The sequence below is a fragment of the Cynocephalus volans genome, chromosome 3 (genome assembly GCF_027409185.1).
Source record: "Cynocephalus volans isolate mCynVol1 chromosome 3, mCynVol1.pri, whole genome shotgun sequence".
NCBI classification, from domain to species: Eukaryota; Metazoa; Chordata; class Mammalia; order Dermoptera; family Cynocephalidae; genus Cynocephalus; species Cynocephalus volans.
In genome coordinates, this window is record NC_084462.1 from 116,093,712 (window position 1) to 116,113,910 (window position 20,199).

Below are 20,199 nucleotides of genomic sequence, written 5' to 3' on the forward strand. Positions count from 1 at the left end.
TGTGAGTGCAGGTATTTTGACATGATGATTTCCAATCTTCCAGATATGTACCGAGTAGTAGGATTGCTGGATCATATGGTAGTTCTATCTGTAGTTGTTTGAGGAACCTGCATACTGTTCTCCATAATGGCTGTACCAATTTACAGTCCCACCTCCGCGTAGAAGAGTTCCCCTTTCTCTGCATCTTTGCCAGCATTTGTTATTCTCTGTCTTTTTTATAATAGCCGGTCTAACTGGGGTAAGATGGTATCTCAAAGTTGTTTTGATTTACATTTCTCTGATGGTTAGTGATGTTGAATATTTTTTCATGTACCTGTTGGCCATTTGTATGTTTTCCTTTGAAAAATGTCCATTCAGGGCCGAGCCTGTGGCGCACTCGGGAGAGTGCGGCGCTGGGAGTGCAGCGACGCTCCCGCCACGGGTTCGGATCCTATATAGGAATGGCCGGTGCACTCACTGGCTGGGTGCCGGTCATGAAAAAGACAAAAAAAAAAAAAAAAAAAAAATGTCCATTCAGCTCCTTCACCCAGTTTTTAATTGGATTATTTGTTTTTTTATTGTAAGGTTGTTTGAGCTCTTTGTATATTCTGGATATTAACCCCTTGTTGGATGCATACTGTGCAAATATTTTCTTCCATTGTGTAGGTTGTCTTTTCACTCTGATTGTTTTCTTTGCTGTACAGAAGTTTTAAAATTTGATATAATCTCATTTGTTTATTTTTTCTTTCATAAAGTCTTTGCCCAGCCCTACATCCTTTCTTTCACAAAGTCTTTACCCAGCCCTGTATCCATTATGTTTTCCTGTAGGAGTTTTAAAGTTTCAGGTCTTGTATTTAAGTCTTTAATCTATTTTGAGTTGATTTTGGTATATGACAAGAGATACGGATCAAGTTTCATTCTTCTACACATGGATGTCCAGTTTTCCCAGCACCATTTATTGAAGACGCTCTCCTTTCCCCATTGTATGTTCTTGTTGCCCTTGTCAAAGGTCAGTTGGCTGTAAATACGTGGGTTGTAAATCACTTTTTTTTTTTTTTTGCGGCTGGCTGGTACAGGTATCAAACCCTGGACCTTGGTGTTGTCAGCACCATGCTCTAACCAACTGAGCTAACTGGCCAGCTTCTTAAATCACTTTTCAGGAGGCAAAAAAAGTAATGTTTTTGTTTAATATTACGTTAATGTATGTGTGTGTGTGTGTGTGTGTGTGTGTGTGTGTGTGTGTGTGTGTGTGTGTGTGTGTGTGTGTGTATTACAATGTTACAATTATGGGGTACAAAGATAGTATTTAGAGCTAGATAAAATGTTAACCATCACGAAATATCACACATCACTTCCATTTCTAGAAGCTGCATCCTCTACTTTTTCATGCAGTGATTTGTTTGGTATTTTCCAGATTAATTATATAACAGCATTAGAAAAGAGAATATTGACTTGATCATTGCCAAAACTACCTGGTTGATGCTTCTTAAGCTTAAATGAACATTTAATGACACTGATACACTGAGTGAGGCAAAGAGGCAATGTGGTAAGTTAAAGACAGCATTATATTATGAGTCAGGGAACCAGAATTTAGGACTTTACATCTCTGATTATCAGTTTTCCCATCTGCAAAATGTCGGGAGTACACAGCAGGGATGACAAATATAAGGTGCATATGTTGCCACTCCTGGCTTTCTAACCCACGACTCACTTTAGTAATCATTCATGGCATCCTTTTGATTTGAACCTGGAAGCAGCTTCAGAATTCTTCCCACGGCAGCTAGACAGTTGGAACATTTAAGAGGTGATTAGGTCATGAGGGCTCTGTCCTTATGAATAGATTAATGCTGGTATCACGGAAGTGGGTTAGTTATCACAGGAATGGGTTCCTGATAAAAGCATGAGTTTGGCCCCTTTCCCCTCTCTCTCATGTGCACTCTCTTGTCCTTCCTCCTTCTGTCATCCCATGGCAATAAGGCCTCCATCAGATGCAGGCCCTTTGACCTTAGGCTTCCCAGTCTCCAGAACTATAAGAAATAAATCTCCGTTCTTTATAAATTACTCAGTTTCAAGTATTATGTTATAGCAGCACAAAACAAACTAAGACAAATATGTACTTCAGCCTTTCAGTCACTCTTTTCTCTGTATATTAAGTTTATATCATGTAGGGTCCTGTGACATGGATGTGTTCATATTCTACTGTGAATCTGCCTGTCTTACTAGTTTTGGCCTTTAAAGCATGTCCATGCTAACCCAAGGAAAATTCTTGTTCAATTCCTGCTCTAAGTAACCTTTATTTTTCTCTGGGGGTTTTCTAGATTCCCTGCTAGGGCATCCTAACACCCTTTGTGTGATTTTTCCCCAGTGGTGTTTTCCCCAATGATGTTTTTTTTTTTTGGAAATAAACTCATGTATAAAAATTTTATTCATCTTGTTCAGGAATGTAAAAGTAAATAAAGTTTAAGTAAGTAAAAATAATAATCATGGGTTCATAGACAGCCCTATTCACAGTCTGAGAATAGATATGAGTTGATTACTGGTAGGTGAGGTGTAGGACATGCCATGTTAATAGAAATAAGTTGCCTTGAAGAATTTACTATTTAAAACACTCATCAGAGAAGTAACCAATCCAATCATTAAAAATTCACAGCTAGCCAATTTCGATTTTTCATACACATTCACACAAGCTCTTGGGTGTGAAATCTCCTGACTTCCTGTCCATCAAAACATCCTCCCCAGCCTCGTGTGCTGTTGACTGCAAAGAGTTTATAAACAGGAAGTTCATACCTGCTCCCTGACCACTCCTAGCACTTGTCTAAGCATATTCCTTCTTGTTGTCCTACCTCAGTTTCGTAAGTATTTGCTCTTCCTTCTCCCTAATGATTAGTAACCAGGGTAGGTGCCTACAGCACTCATCTTCAGTTCTCAAACACATACCGGTCTCTTGAGTCTCCACATTGTTTATATGAACATTTTATATTTTATAGTAGAAATAGTTTAGATGTGTTTCTCTACTTTATTACCACTGTGTAATTCTACAGTTACAAATTGTTAGCTGTGTATAAGTGTGTGAAAAAAGAAAGATGTATTCAAGTGTTTAGATGCCTTCACTTACCCTTTTCAAAATTGCATCCTAATAAGTATCAATTCAACAAGTCCTTGTTTGTCATTTTTGCTCTTGAAGTCAGTGGGAAGGAATGCTGTGCTTGTAAGGTGGAAACCAGTTTGATCCTTTCATGTAAAACCTCAGTAGGATCTTTTTACATCTCGTTTTACCACTTAATGCAACCAAGGCATTTAAAGCAATTGAGACAATATTTTTTTTCTTTTACCTGGCAGTTGAAATCCAAGGAATAGGACTGTAATTTCTAACTATCATCAAGATGGTTTTAAAATAACTTTGCTAAAAGGGAATAAAAGAACGATGATAATCTTAACTTCCTAGTCACTTGTCGTAATTCACTGGCAATAATTTATAGGGAGAGTAAAAGCAGCACTTAATACCAAATGATTAAACACCACAGAGTATGTTGCAATCTCACCCATAGCAGTGAGCTTATCTTCCTGGAAAAGGGAGTGAATGACCACAGGCCTCCCCCATGGCACAGCTGTCGTCCCCAGCTGAGCTGGTCTAGATGACATCCTGTTCTACATAGTGAATGAACACAGCAACCCCAGGCTTTGCCACACTGGGCCTGGGCTCTTTATAGCTTAGTGTTTGGAATTGTTGTGTGGTAACCACCTGTCTGATAGGGTTTAGGAAATACAAGATGAACTGGGAAGACAAAAAATAATAATGTAAAATTGAGTCCAAGTATTATCTCATAATGTCATTTCTAGTTGCAGCAAGGAAATAGTGATAATAGCTCAGTTGTAAAGTGAATGCTTAACTGTGGACCAGACCCTTTACTAAGTGCTGTTTGATCTTTTTTTTTTTTTTTTCTTTGACAGCTGTTTGATACAGGGATTGAACCCTGGACCTTGGTGTTATCATCACCATGCTTTAACCAACCAAACTAACCAACCAGCCCTTTAACTGCTGTTTATATGTTACCAGCCCTTTAAGTGCTGTTTGTATGTTACCTCATTTTACTCTCACACCTCAGAGGTAGCCATCCAACTAGGATCCAGAATGGCCAACTGATCTAGAATTACATAGCAGTTGTGTGGCAAAGACAAGACTTGAGCCAGATCTGTCTTACTCAAGTCCAAGCTTTTAGGCAGCAAGTTCTGTCTACTCAAGCAGGCAAAATCCCCAAAGAAAAATACTTGCTGGTTTCCAGCTTTACCTAGCTACTTAGCCCAGGCCACAGCTAGACCCTCTTTTCTATCATTATGTGCCCCAGTCTGTGTACTTTGTTAGGATACTGATTAGTCCCAAAACCACTCATTTACCAAAGGTCCAATTCTTCTATGCAGTCTGCTTATTTTGCTAGAGCTTAGTTTATCAACCTGTGACACATGAATAAAGGAGAGTCTTTATTCTTGAACAGGCATTGATGCCTTATCAAACAGATAATTAATGTTTTGCACTTAAAAAGGCTGTGAAATAGATCAAACCCTGTAAGTCAGCCTCTGCCTGGTGTTCTGACAGCTGAGTTTTTTGCAAACTGAGTCGTAGCAGACACCTTCCAACCAACTGATGCTAAGAAAACTGCAAATGCTCACTTGGGGTATGTCTCCTAGGTGGCAGATTGGGAAACTGATCCCTGTAATTAACGGCTGCTAAAAGTGACAGATAATGTTTGTGAACAAGTAGTAAGTATACATCAATATCAGATTTTTAATAAAGAATTTTTTTTTTTTTTGGCTGCTGGCTGGTTTAACAAAGAATTTAGATTGATCTGAATACCACGTTCATTCTACACCATTTCATTAATTTGTACTAGATACAAATATAGTGTGTCTTGTATGTACGAAGAAGCAATAAAGTGATTGGGAAGATGAAGAAGTCCTAATAGTCTCTTTATTTTTAAGGAAGCTTAGGAATCATTCCACTCAGGGTTCTCAACCTGACCCCGATAGCTAGGGGTCAGGGAGGTATATAAATGCCCTGAGGTTGTTTTACAACATTTAAGTACGTACCTTTGTGTATTTTTCTGGAAAAGGTTCATTGGCTTTCTTTGTGTTCTCAGAGGGGTCTGTATTCTAGTTTAATGCACTTACATTACAAATGAGGATTCACTGAGTTCATGAAATCAATGAATTGCCTGACAGCACACAGTAAGAATTCACTAGGAATTTATATAATAAATAAATATTAATGCTCGCAACATAAGAAAAAAAGAAGCTAAACCTATTTTATGGGTGGCAAGAAAGGTATAAGTAATGAAGGGTCTTTAATACTATGTACTTAAGGAAGAGAACTCAAGTATTTTTACCCTTTAACATCCCCAGTGATGTCACAAGAATATCATGTACCCTCTCATACAATGTGATGAGGATAGTAGCACTTCACTTCTATGGTATTTTTTTCAAAAGTCTAATCATAAGAAAAACATCAGACAAACCCAGGCTGGGGGACAGTCTGCAGGATACCTGGCCAGTATCCTCAATACTGTCAAGGTCATGAAAAAGAAAGAAAGACTGAGAAATTGTCACAGACCAGAAGAGACTAAAGAGACATGACAAATGCAATGTGGTATCCTGGACAGGATCCTGGAACAAAAAGAGGACATTAATGGAAAAATTGTCTGGAGTTGAGTTAATAATAATGTACCGGTATTGGTTTCTTAATTTTGATAAATGTACCATAGTAATGTGAGATGCCAACAATGGCTATCTTTGCAACTTTTCTGTAAATCTAAAGTTATTACAAATTTTGAAAGTTTTTTTAAGAACCATTGTTAACCTTGGTCTTTTGTACTGATTTTCACAGATATTACAAAATGTAAATTTGATGTTGTCAGATGAGCCAATAAGCCAGCTCTGGTGTTCATGATGAAAGAAGGACTGGTCAATATTGTGCTCATTTGCATGGATTATTCCAAAATCTGTATTGAGTATAAGAGAGACAAACATGATATTCAATACAACTGAGTTAGAAATAAAACTAGAAGCATGAACCCCTGAATGATGAGGATGAGTTAGGGGGTGTCATGGCTCCATGCATGTGCTTGGCCTCTGAGCTGCAGATCACCTCTGACATAAAGTAATGCTGTGACTTTGGGTGTCTTAACATCCGTGAAGTTCACTTTGACCTTAAAATGAAGAAACAGCAATACGTGCATCTAAGAATTGTGAGGATTAAATAATATATGTAAATCATTTAACATAGGACGTTATAGGACTTGTTATAGGGCCTTGTTAGAAGAATTTGACAAATAGTTGATATAACTGCTACATTTCCTACCACTAAGGAAAGAAAAGCTTTGCTGTAAATCTTGTCTACATTGACCATAAAAGCTCAAAATCTTTTTTTTTTTTTTTGGTGGCTGGCCAGTATAGAGATTGAACCGTTGACCTTAGTGCTTCGTGTTATCAGCACCACGTTCTAACCAGTGGAGCTAACCAGCCAGCCCTACAGCTCAAATTTCTTAGCATGACTTCTCCGTTTAAAAAAAATTTTTTTAAATAATTTTAATTAATACATTGTAATTGTACATACTTATGGGGTACAATCTGATGTTTTGATACATATATATGTAGTATAACAATCGGGTTAGGGTAATTCATGTGTCCATCACCTGATGCATTTATTATTTCTTTGTGGTGAAAACATTCAAAAGCCTTTCCTCTAGCTACTGTGTAATATTCAAAACTCAACTGTTAACCACAGTCACCTGCTGTGTGCACTAGAACATCAGAACTTATTCCTCCTGTCTAATCGCGTTTTGTACCCATTGGTCTTAGCATGACTTCTAAAGCCAATTTCACCATATGTGAAGCCTCAATTTCCTGCAGCCATTCTTACTGTCCCCTGAACTGCAACCACAGTGCAGATTCTACTTTCCTACCCCTGTTTTCTCTGCCTCAGAGTCTCCCCTCTTGATCACTCTTTAATACTTTGTTTCAATGCCTCTTCTCTAGGAAGTCTTTCTTCACATTCCTGTGACAGTCCTTGTCCCTCCCTCTGTGCACCTATGGGTGTGTGCCTGTCCCAGTTATAACTCATCACCTTGGACTGCTGTTATTTGTTTACCTATCTAGCACCTTTGGCAGATGTAAAAATCAGAAAATCGGAAATTGTTACGTCTTCATCTCTGCATTCCTCTGGTGCTTGACACATAGTTGGCATTCAGCAAAACTGATGAACAGATTGAATGAATATGAGCAGAAGTACTGTGGATGCTCAAAATCGATTTGGAGGATAACTAATGAAAACTTATGTTTGGTCATTATTTATTAAAACCTTATTTAGATCATAGGAGTGAAGACCAATGTTCAACTTTCATTGTGCCACAGCAGTGAGACACTTTTTTTGCAGCTGGCCGGTATGGGGATCTGAACCCTTGACTACGGTGTTATAGCACCACACTCTGACCAACTGAGCTAACCGGCCAGCACGGGACCAGTGTTATCAGATATATTTTCTTTACTTCTGGTTGGTTCATCTATAGAACAGATTTAATATGATTCTTTGAGAAATTTGATCTTGCCTTTCTGTTATTCTTTTATCTTCCAGGTTCCAGTTGCAGCATCCATTGCCACAACTTTTGAAAAATATATTTGGAAAAATACCGATCAGAAGAAAAAAAATGATAAAATTTTTCCTCATGGTGAATAAACAAGGGCAGACCCGACTTTCTAAGTACTATGAACACATGGAGATTAATAAGCGTGCACTTCTGGAAACAGAAGTCATAAAGAGCTGTCTCTCTCGATCCAATGAACAAGTAAGTTTCTGATTCTCTCTTTTATCTCTGTTCTCGTCTCGGCCTTGGCAGATCTGTTACAACTGAGTGTCAAGGGCCATCATTTTCTTTGACATATAGTCCTTCAATAGCTATTAGGGAAAGTAAGGAGTGAAATGAAGACAGAAGGAAGCAACACTCTCTTTACAGCCCTTTAAGAAAATAAAAATAAGAAAAGCAAGGAAAAGTCTTGGGTTCTTATTTATGTCAGCATGTTTGTCTCAGTGCACCATGGAAGTGGCAACTACATTTACTCCTGTTAATAAGACATATCTTCTTTTTATGTGCATATGCATTCAACCCTTGAACCTTTTACGAGTGCTGGTAACAGGAGGCTTTCTGTAAGCCAAAAAATGAAGGTCAGATGACTGGTAGAGGTGAATACTCAAGGTTGTTTTTGTGCTAGAGGATAATGATATGATCCTCATGTGTTGTGCAGTTTTTTTTTTTTTTTCCGTTTATCATTTTTGTAAATATGCCACTAACATAATGCTGAAACTAGTGATTTAAAAACCAAACAAGGGGCTGGATGGTTAGCTCGGTTGGTTAGAGTGCCATGTTGTAACACCAAGGTCAAGGGTTTGGGTCCCTGTACTGGCCACCCACTAAAAAAATAAATAAATAAATAAAGACAACACGAACCTGGTTTTTGTTTTTGTTTTTGTTTTTGGAGTGGCTGGCAGGTAGGGGGATCCAAGCCCTTGACCTTGGAGTTATCAATACTACAGTCTAACCAACTGAGCTAACTGGGCAGTCCCAAAACAAACCTGATTTGAATTTGTCTTATTTTATTAGGTAGATGGGGGAGATGGGAGTTAAAAATTCATATGAAACAACAACTCTATCTATTTTTCCAAAATGGAGGTTAAATAAAATCATTACAATAGTAATAAATATTAATTTTTAAAACTGAATCTATTTTTACAAAGAACTTTAATTACAGAATTACTTAATCCAGGTCCTAAACTTCAAATCCATTGGAAATCACTCAACAACTGAGGCACAATCAAAACCTTGTTTTAATCATCCATTAATTTAGTTCTCCATTTCACTGCATATGTAGAAAGGCTGCCTGTGGGAACCACTGCTGAGTCATAAAATATTAAGCTACATCAGTGTTCAGAAGTTACGTGTCACAAATGTGTTTCCCTTGGCTTCTAAACTGATTTTCCAGTTGGGACATCTCAGACTTCCCCTTTGAATTACTGCTTTGCCCTGTCATGGCACAGTGCTTCATGTTGTTGTCAGACAGAAACTGTTATAGCCACGTACTTTTAGTAAAAGTAAACATACTCTTGGAAGCATTTCTCTTTGAATCTTTCTACAGAATGCAGGCATTCTACAATTTCAAACATCATCTTCACTGACAGATCTTCCTTTGAAATATAACCTTTGGAATTAATATACTGTTAGATATTTTTTGAAGCATTCCCAATTATTTTAGATTTTAAAGGAACCTGCTGGATTTTGGCATGATCAGGCACTAAAGGAGCATAATATCAGCTTAGTTTTTATTTTAGTCACAAAGGTGCTTTGATACTTTTTTTAATGTCAGAAATTCCTGAGAGGCTTTGAAAAATATTCCTCAGTTCTTTCAAATAGGTTGTGTTTCCTTGAAAGATTTAACTGAGCAGAAATCACACTGGTTCTACAGTGAGCCAAAAGCTGCAGAATGGTCCTGTACTTATTACTTTATCCTAATTTTAAATAAAAACCTCAAATCCCTGCGTTTTACAGACTGTCAAATGGCTTTCCGTTGGAAGAACTTCCATAATCAAAACTTGTAGCTTCAACCCCAGGTTCCTCCATGCTCCCAAGAGCAGCAAATCCCAGTACAAAAAGCCATAAAGTTCACGCTCAGTCGCGTTTGATGCAGCACACACTAAAGTCCAAAGAAGAGTAACACGGTGCCTTCAGCCTGCTATCCAGTTCCAGTCTACCCAGTGCCTTCCCTTAGCCTTTTGTGCAGTGGCTTTAGGAGAGAGATGAATGGGAAGGGAGTCGTTTTATCCGCCTATCAGTGGTGGTAACCTAGTTATTAATTCATACGAAGCAGTGTTTACAGTGGGAGATTTTGTCTAGCATCTGCCACAAAAAGGCCATCTTTAAATAATTTATAAAAGAATCTACATTGATTCTTTTCATGGTTCTAGGAAAAAGCAACCAATATATATTTTTTTAGTATGCTACATGTATTTGGCTCCTCAGTGACTATCAGAACAATACAGAGAATAGCTAATTGCTTTCCAAAAAGTCATGGGGAGGTAGAAAGAAGAAAATCTTCTGCATCATGTTTGCTTATTTTTACACTGGAGGCAGTTGAAAATGTTAATTATTCATGAGCTTTGCCCGCTGAGTTCCACCCAAAGCCAAGCAAAGGAACGAGAAAGAGTACAAGCGGAAAGCCACGTGAACACTCAGTCGTCTCTTTCCAAGACTACTTCTCCAGTTCCCGCCAGAGATGCCTCCAGGTAGTCCCCTGAATGTTGTGAGAGGGCCAACCAAGGTTGTATAACATTTTAATGTTCTATATTTCTAGGAGTGTGCTGGCAGATACTCAAATCAGAACCTAGAAATTATACGTGCTATTTTGAAGAAATCTCTGTCAATCATAGGAATTAATATCTGACTGTGTTTCATCTAGTGCTCTTTCATTGAATACAAGGATTTTAAGCTGATATATCGGCAGTATGCAGCTCTCTTCATTGTGGTTGGAGTTAATGACACTGAGGTAAGATAATAGAACAGCCTATGGAAAATGCAAGAAGATTAGGGATAACAGTCTGATTTTTGTTCCTCCTTAAATTGACTTTTTCTTCCTATTTGCCTCCCCAAGAATTATTATGACTTTTTTGAAAGATCTTGGTTTCTATCAAAGCTGGGGAAAGCTGTATGGTAGAGAAATACCTAGGATGTTTCTTGGAGTGAATGAGCAGCTTGCAAAGTGGAGAAGAAGCACAAAACCACAGAATGTCTTCCTCTATCCTAAGCAGCCCTAGTGCCCTGCCCGTGTTCTGCTGCACAGTGGGGCAGCTTAGTCAAGCATACAGGCCAGTCAGTTGTGGCATTAAACATGGGCTGACATATCAGAAGCCAAAGCGAAGTAAAAGTGTGATTGTGTTGTGATCACATCTCAGATTTAGTTCACCCCTTCAGAAATGTTAGTCCCAGATCAACAGCACATATGGCGGTGGAATCCCTGAAAGAGTGCTTCAGATCTAAAACACTTTGAAATCTCAGTCAATTGTTTTTTTATCCATGAACTGAACTTTGAGGTGGTTCCACTGTTCTCACAGATATGGAGAAATAGCATGAAAAACCTGAAAAATTGCTTCAGCCAATTGGTGTTGAAGTCAGGAAGTAGAGCTCAGAACTCTAAACACGAGACTCTAAAGTTTCAATTTGGCTAGATTCATCATGGGCTTTAAGAAAAAGTCTTGGGGCTGGCGGGTTAGCTCACTTGGTTAGCACATGATATTGGTAACATCGAGGTCAAAAGTTCAGATCACATTACCAGCCAGCCACCAAAAACAAAACAAAACAAAACAAAACTTAGAGGTTAAGATTTTCTACATTTCCTCCACTGATAAATGCCTCTTAAACAAGCGAGTCATAGAACTGCCCTGAGTATTTGTTAGTGGGAAGCTGCTTTACTCTCATTATGAGTTCACTAAGCCACATGCTCTAAAACCTGGGGGCTGACTGGGCAATTCTGTGTCTCATTGACATGAGGGCCATCCTAAAATGAATTGCACCCTTCCTCTTTATTTCAGAATGAGATGGCTATTTATGAATTCATCCATAACTTTGTGGAAGTTTTAGATGCGTACTTCAGCCGAGTGGTAAGTATAATGGCAAAAAAATGGTTTTCTTCTTCAGCCCAGTTTCCCTGAAACTGAGTCTCGCTGAGTCTATAGAGCAAGAACATGTGTTAATATAGAGCTTTAAAATGTAAAAGTTAAAATTCACATGATGCCAAATTTTCTTTACCTTTCCTTCTGGCTCATCCAAAGTGTTACAAACCTAAGTATGTCTTAGATCTTTTTTTTTTTTTTTTTTTTTAAACGATGACCGGTAAGGGGATCTTAACCCTTGACTTGGTGTTGTCAGCACCACACTCACCCAGTGAGCGAACTGGCCATCCCTATATGGGATCCGAACCGTGGCCTTGCTGTTATCAGCACCACACTCTCCCGAGTGAGCCACAGGCCGGCCCATAAGTATGTCTTAGATCTTTATAAAGAACCTCTTTTTTTTTTTTTTTCCTCTCAATTATGAGATTTTGCTCTCTAACTCACTCACTCTTTTTTTTCCCTCTGCTTTCCTTCCTAAGACACCAGAAGACTTTTCACTTTAATAATCATTTCATCCAAACCCTTACTTTGAGAATCAAAAATAAACTCCCCTTAAAGAGTATGTGAGTTCCTTTCCAAGTCTTTCTTTTTTTTTTTAACAGCTGTATTAAAATAAACTTACATACCATAGAATTCACCCATTTAAAGTGTGTAATTAGTTATAACGCCATGGTCAAGGCTTTGGATCCCTGTACAAGCCAGCCACCAGTAAGATAAAGCATGTAATTAATTTTTAGTATTTACATAGAATTGTACAACCATCACCACAATAAATTTTAGGAAATTTTATCACCCATCAAAGAAACATCATGCTCATTAGCATTTCCCTACAGTTATTCTCCTCCATTCTTTCTAGAACCTTGGTTACCACTAATCTACTTTCTGTCTCTATACATTTGCCTGTTCTGGATATTTCATATAAATATAATTGTACAACATGTGGTCTTTTGTGACTAGATTCTTTCACTTAGCATAATGTTTCCAAGACCCATCCATGTTGTAGCATGTATCAGTAGTTGTCTCCTTTTATTGACAAATGCTTTATGGTATGAATGTACCACATTTTTTTATCCATTCATCAGTTGATGGACATTTTGGTTATTTCCAACTTTGTAGCTATGAACGTTTGCATATACGTTTTTGTCTAGAACCATGTTTTCAATTCTCTTGTGCATATACCTAGGAGTGGAAAAGCTGGGTGATAATGATAACTTTATGTTTAACATTTTGATAAACTGCCAAAACGTTTTCCAAAATGTCTGCATGATTTAAATTCCCACCAGCCGCGTATGAGGGTTCCAATTTCTCCACATCCTCACCAAAACTTAACTGTCTTTTTGATTATAGCCAGTCTAGTGCGTGTGAACTAGTACAGAAGCCGATCGATTGTGGTTTTGATTTGCATTTCACTAATGGGTAAGGATGTTGAGCATCTTTTGATGTGTTTAGTGTCCATTTGTATATCTTCTTGGGAGAAATGTCTGCTCAGATCCTTTGCCCATTTTTAAATTACATTATTTGTCTCTATTGCTGAGTTGCAAGAGTTCTTTATACACTGTGAATGAAAGTACTTTATTAGAGTTCTGATTTGAAAATACTTTCTCTCGTTCAGTAGTTTCCTTTTCACTTTCTAGTGGCGCCCTGTGAAGCGCAATCATTTTTAATTTGATGAAATCCAATTTTCAATTTCTTCTTTTATTGCTTATGTTTTGGATGTCATGTCTAAAAAGGCTTTGTCTAACCTAAGGTCATGTAGATTTACTCCTGTGTTTTCTTTTTTGGGGTTTTTTTGTGGTTTTTTTGCAGCTGGCCAGTACAGGAATGGAACCCTGGACATTGGTGTTTTAAACACCACACTCTAACCAACTGAGCTGCCTGACCAGCCCACTCCTCTGTTTTCTTCCTGAAGTCTTCCCACATTTAGGTCTTTGGTCCACTTTGAGTAATTTTTATGTATGTTGTGAGGTACAGGTCTAACATCATCCTTTTGTATTTAGATAGCCAGTTGTCCCAGCACCATTTGTTGAAAAGACAGTTTTTTTACCCCCGGTGTATTGTCTTGGCACCCTTGTTGTAAATCAATTGACCACAAATGTAAGGGTTTAATTCTGGACTTGCAGTTCTGTTTCATTGATCTCTATGCCTGCCCTTATCCCAGTACCACACTATCTTGATTTCTGTAGTTTTGCAGCAGGTTTGAAACCCAACAGTCTTTTAAAAGAGAAGATATTTACTTTGCCCTATAGGCCTTCCTGAGCCTTGGTTAGGCATTCCTGAGAAGTAGCAGTGGCTCAAGCTTGTTATTTTTCTTTTTTTTTGTTTGTTTTTGGTGGCTGGCTGGTACAGGAAGCTTATTATTTTTCAAAGTTGTTTTGTTTATTTCATTTTTCTTTCTTTAAAATAAAAGGATTAGGAAGGAACCATTCCCAAGCTTCATCTTCCTGAGGCAGTGAGTGGAATCTGCTCCATAATTAGTAATATTGAGTGCACTAAAACCTGCTAAGGGCAAACTCATGCGAAGAAGTTACATGTTCAGCCCAGATCCTGATGCCAAAATGAAGTTTGACAAATTCCTTCTTCACAGGACAATCACTAGCCTGTCTTTATTGCCTTAGTGCAGTGGATATCAAGATCTGGTTCCTGGACCAGCACCAGAAGCTGGGAACTTTTTAGAAATACGAACTCTGGGCCCCACCCCAGATCATTGAATCAGTAACTCTAGGCCCTGCAATGTATGTTTTCATAAGCCTTCCAGGTGATTCTGATGCCGGCTTAAGTTTGAGAACCACTGCCTTAGTGCATGAAGATTGCTGTCAGCCATTTCTTAATTCACTGGTTGGAGCTGGGAATATGCCTGCTGTGGTAGTGCATCTAGCCGGGAAGGGATCGGTGCCCTCCAAAGCTGGAAGAGATCAAGAGGTCAGGCCATGTCAGAGACCTGCCTTGAGGGGACGGAGGACATCGAGATTGGCTTTAAAATCTGTCTCTGGGGCTGGCCCATTAGCTCACTTGGGAGAATGTGGTGCCAGTAACACCAAGGTCAAGGGTTTGAACCCATTTACATGCCAGCTGCCAAGAAAACAAAAACAGGCAAACAAGAATGCTATCTCTGTGCTGATTGACTGAAGAGAGCACCATAGACCAGCACTGTCTAGAAAAATTTTCTGTAGTGACAGAAATGTTCTATACCTGTGCTGTCAATAGGGTAGGTACTAGCCACAGGTGGCTTTTGAGCACTTGAAATGTGGTTAGTATAACTGAGAAAATGAAATTTTAATTTTATTTAATTTTAATTAGTTTAAATTCAGAGCTCCACGAGGCTGGTGGTTACCACATTGGACAGCACAGCTGTAGCTACTGCTTATCTCGTGGCGACCCCTCACTTGTTAAGACAGACTGGTTGCAAGTCAGGGTCTGTGATTCAGAGCTGGCCGTGATTAGCCACTTTAAGGCAACACCCACCAAGAAGAATATAATTTCCCAAAATAACAATGTTTTAAACCTGGGAGAATAAAGAGTGGGTAGAAGCACTATCATTGCTAAGAGTTTTACAATTATTATTATTATATTCAGTAACTAAGAATAAATAGCACGTTGCCGAATTAAAGCTGTAATTTTAGAGAGAGAGTCAGTGACCACGAAAACCGCAGAAGTAAAGATTAGAATTTAATTTAAGCCAGGTGATTATGCAGGACTTGGACCCTATTCAGGCATGACTCAGTTTAGGACCAAACCATAGCAAAAAGAAGAGGAAGAGAGAAGAGAGTCCTATGGGAAAGAAAATAGATTCTGTCCCACTCACAGAGAATGCCTTGTCATCTAAGGTTTATTTTTAGGTTTGTGAGTTTTAAACATTCTTTCTGGAACTATTTTTAATCTTCGAGAGTTTCCAAATCTTAAATTTGGAAGATCAGTCTCATGCTGTCTGGGCCAAGAGAAGCATCTCAGCATCCCATTTTCAAAACAGAAAAGCCAACCCAGTTAGCTTCCAAGGAGGCTGTTTTGCAAGGGTGAGGGTGTTGCTGCTGAGGAAGGGGCATCAGGACTTTCAGTGCTGCATTTGACAAACCTTCAGTCCTTTCAGACCTAAACTTAATTCCGTTTACTTTTTTCTTCCTCTATGACTTTTTCATTACATAAATATCTATTTTCATTGAAAAAAAATTTAAACACATGTAAACAAAAAGAAAGAAGAGGATGGATACATGTCATTATACATTTGTCCAAACCCCTAGAATGTACAACACCAGAGTGAACTCTAATTTAAACTGTGGACTTTGGGTGTTAATGATGGGACAATGTGGGCTCATCAGTTGTGGCAAATGTACCACTTTTGTAGGAGGTGTTCATTGTAGGGGAGGCTATACATGTGTGGGGACAGGGAGTGTAAGGGATATCTTTATACCTGCACCTGGATTTTGCTATGAACCTAAAACTGCTGTGAAAAAATTAAGTATTTTTTTTTTAAGTGGGAGGAAGAAGATCATCAGTAAGCCTAGTACTTATTGATAACTGGTCTTTAGGTACATTTCCTTTTGCACTTTATATATCTGTCTATACCCTCTATATTCATATATAACTCTCTCTATATATATACACACACACACGTACATGGGATAATCCTGTAATACCATTTTATAACTTGCTTTTGTATTTAACAATATGTTAGTACTTAAATGTCTACATCATCATTTGTGGTTATTCTGTAATTTACTTAACTAGTCCCCCCTTGACAGATACTTAGGTTATTATCAATAATTTGCTATTACAAACAACATCACCCTGAACATCTTATCATAATGTCATCGTGCCATTGCACAATTATTTTCTTAGGATAAACTTCTAGAAGTAAAAATCAATGAATTCACAAGGTATGGCACATTGTTAAGGTTTCTGATACACGTATCAAAGTACCTACTATCCGTAAAGACTGAGTTAGTTTGTTATTTCCTCTACTTTCCAATGATGAAATGCTCTGGCTTGTAAAATTCCTCTAACCTTGAAGCCTTTTTTTAAGTCACAATCCCAAACTCAGGGCCTTTCCACTCTCAGGCTTCTGCATAAATAGCAGCAGACTTTCCTATCTGTTTCCACGCTTGGAGGCCAGAACAGTTGCTAACTCTGCTAAAAGCATCATCTCCCAGTGTCTCATTCTCACCCTTGCACTCTTTTTTTCTTTTTCAGAGTGAATTAGATGTATCCTTTTTCAATACTGTTTCCCACAGTACTTGGCAAAGCACACTCTAGTCATAATCAGGTAAGTGCCAAGGGGCAGGAAAACAATTCAGCAGAATGCAGAATGTCAATCACCAACAGCTATGACAAGACAGCCGGAGGTACAGGTGTTTTGCAGACATTCTCCCCCTCCCTTTTTTATAAAGACAATTCTTATTAAGATTTTTTATTTTTTCCAGACAGGGCAATGCTATGGTTGGTAGTACCTGCAGTTAGTAATAACTATTATATGTAAATTTAACTTATTTTAAGTATATGGAATAGGCTTTTTCAAAATTTAAATAACAGCCAGAAAGTGCTTGGTCCTCCTAGAGATACTGGATTTTCAGGGCTCCAGGTATAAATTTCCAGAAATCCCAGCATAATCAGAATAAGGCCTTCAGGTTGATGAGCTGGAAAGTTAAAGAAATTGCCTGGCTTGTGTTCATTTCCTTTTATAGCAGAGAAAGCTCTCCTTTTCTTCTTTTTCTCCCTTTTAAATCAAAGTATCCAAGGACCCCAACAATAAGTATGATTTGCTTAGAATACTGCAAGCCTATAGATTTTGGTAGCAGCCCACTAGGCTTTGTGTGAGTGCTCTGGAGGCAAGTTGACTTTTAATTTTTTACTTCCAAAATCTGCCTACCACTTGAAAGCAATAAAGAAAGGAGTCCTTTGAGAACACATCAGGTTTGAATCTAAAGTAGTAGTATTAATTATTGCAAATATGTATTAATATATATAAAATTTACTTAGTATATAACAAATATATATGAATTATAACAAATATATTTATATGTATACATATATATACATATATTTGTGTGTGTATATGTATGAATATATGTGTGTGTGTATTAGACACCTATGCCTAGAACCAGTATATTTACATCATCTTAATATTCTGGGGAAATAGCCATTTACCTGTTTCTATTAATAGAAATTTTCATAATGTTGATAAAACTCATTTGCAGGCAGTATTTGGAAGCCTCGTTAAAATAACTGGGAAAATCTGAGTGCCCTCTGGTGGTGAGTGACCTAAATCCCTTTGACCTAGGAGACCCAAGACCAGGCTGTATATTAGTATATATTTTTATTCAGCATGTTATAATTCTGTTTTAATTAAGCCCTTTAAAGCAATTGAAAATAAATCTCTTCCTATTTGTGCAATGGAGTACAAAAAAAAAAACCTCTTGATTTAAAAAGTTGTCCAGAGATAGCAAGAGTTTCTAGACACTTTGCTGGGATACAGAAACTCAAGTTCCACTTTTGGTCTTACCACTAACTGGCACACAATCTCCTCTCAGAATGAGAGGATTAGACCAGAAGAGCTTTTACACCCTCTCAGCTATCATATTTGCTGTTGCTATGACTCTAGGTAACTGAGCTGAGTTACCTTACACCTAAACTAGGAAGAGAGTCTTACAAGTCTAGATATCCAGAGAATTAAAGTGAATCAGGGCTGGCCTGTTAGCTCAGTTAATTAGAACATGGTGCTGATAACACCAAGGTCTAGGGTTCTATCCCTGTACCAGCTAGCCGCCACAAAAGAATAAAATAAAAAAATGAAAATAAAGTGAATCAGATGTGACAGGATATGTATTACAGCTGGATTAGTTGTGTTGCTGTGTCATATATTGACTAGATGTTTATTAGGGTAGAGACGTGTACTTGTCTTTGTATCCCTCTGGTTTATAGCATAGGTCTAATGTAATGAGCTCCAGCATTTTTGTTTGAATTTAATTTCCATACACAATTTGTATCTTCTCCCCTTATTTTACCTGGTTTCATTTTTGCCTCCCCCGCACCTCTGAAATTTATATTTTTACTGCCCTTAGGAATTACTTAGGCATATCCATCTGACAGATAGGAATTTGACATCATTTAAAGAAGGGAACTAAACATCTCCAGCCCTGGAAGTTTGTGTCTTTGCTCTAGGTATAATTTCATGTGCACCTCCAGTGGCCCAACAGTGGAGCAGGGGGCAGGCTAGGGCATGGGGCACCTCTCCTCTATTGATATTCCTAAAAGGTCACCACCCTCAGCTACCTGAAAAAAAAAAAACAAAATAAAAAACCCATGACTCTCCTCTTCTTCATACATAATACTTTTTAACTATCACGTGTCTGGGGAGGACCTCTGCACACTGGCTGAATAGCAGAAAGACAGGGGAGCCTGTAGAGATTCAGCTGCAGTTTCCTGCTCCCTCTAGGTAGGGCCATAGACGTTCTGCATCACTGTTCTGGAAGCATGTAGCCAGGAACCTGCAGAGTAGCTAGCATTATTGTTCAGGTCTGCTCCGTCAGGAAAACTTCCATAGGTCATGAAAGATTGAAAACAAGCAAGTCTTGTAATTGTAACCTGGAGCTGGTTCTCCCAACACTCAGAGCACATAATCTTCTCTGAGTTTGCTCAGGCTTAAGAAAGCCTTTCTTTTTTTTTTTTTTTTTAAAAGATGACCGATAAGGGGATCTTAACCCTTGACTTGGTGTTGTCAGCACCACACCCAGCCAGTGAGCGAACCGGCCATCCGTATATGGGATCCGAACCCGGGGCCTTGGTGTTATCAGCACCGCACTCTCCCGAGTGAGCCACGGGCCGGCCCAAGAAAGCCTTTCTTGTGAGCCCACATGGAACAGACATGATTTAAGGCTTGGTTTTGGTACAGCAACAGAAGAAAGAAATCAAAACCTCATGGAATTCCCAAGAAGCCCCTTACTTGCAGTCTTTTTCTCCAGAAGTTTTCCCACCCTGATGCCTTTTAAGGATGAGGATGAGCTTTGAAATAAAGTGCACCATTTGCATTTCTCCCTAATATGCGCTAGTTCTACTTCTAGTAAGACTATCATCACAGGACAAGACAGATGGGACTTAAAAAGAAATGACCTGAGCACAAGAAATCGGGACAGAAATTCTGGCTTGTTGTAAACCATTCCAGAGAGTGGAAACCCCTGGTGCAGTGGTGTCAGATGGGGCAGTCTGTCCGCTTGGGACCACGCTCGTCAATGACCTAAATCACTCTCATGTTGTGAATAAGCTCCTATACACTCTTCCCATTCCACCCACCCATGGTCTGAAATTTTGCCTGAGGATTTTTGAGGCCTGTTTCTATGAGGAAAGTTTGCCCCATCATATCCCTTGGCATACTTACTTAAGACTTCGTTCCATGAATTAAAATGGTTTCTCAGGAACCGATTGAAAAGCTTCCCAAAATGTGCTCAGCCCTGGGGCCCCAGGAGGCTTGCTATGCTCTAGACAATTCATAGTTCAAAGGAGCTGTCTCTACTTCCATCTGCTAA

General features: G+C 38.5%; 1 protein-coding gene across 3 annotated transcripts in view; it reads left to right on the plus strand.

Annotated features, from left to right (window-relative positions):
• The window catches only part of AP4S1 (adaptor related protein complex 4 subunit sigma 1), an 85,328-nt gene that overhangs the window by 28,652 nt on the left and 36,477 nt on the right, over window positions 1-20,199 (plus strand). For 2 of the 3 annotated variants that reach the window (XR_010022860.1, XM_063088342.1), the window contains exons 2-5: window positions 7,604-7,814; window positions 10,477-10,563; window positions 11,606-11,674; window positions 16,871-16,943. Coding sequence is in view for 2 of the 3 variants with exons in the window: in XM_063088342.1 (XP_062944412.1) it covers window positions 7,677-7,814; window positions 10,477-10,563; window positions 11,606-11,674; window positions 16,871-16,933 (357 nt within the window). In the remaining variant the exon portion in view is untranslated. The remainder of the gene's footprint in view (window positions 1-7,603; window positions 7,815-10,476; window positions 10,564-11,605; window positions 11,675-16,870; window positions 16,944-20,199) is intronic. The other variant, XM_063088340.1, reaches the window with a different exon arrangement.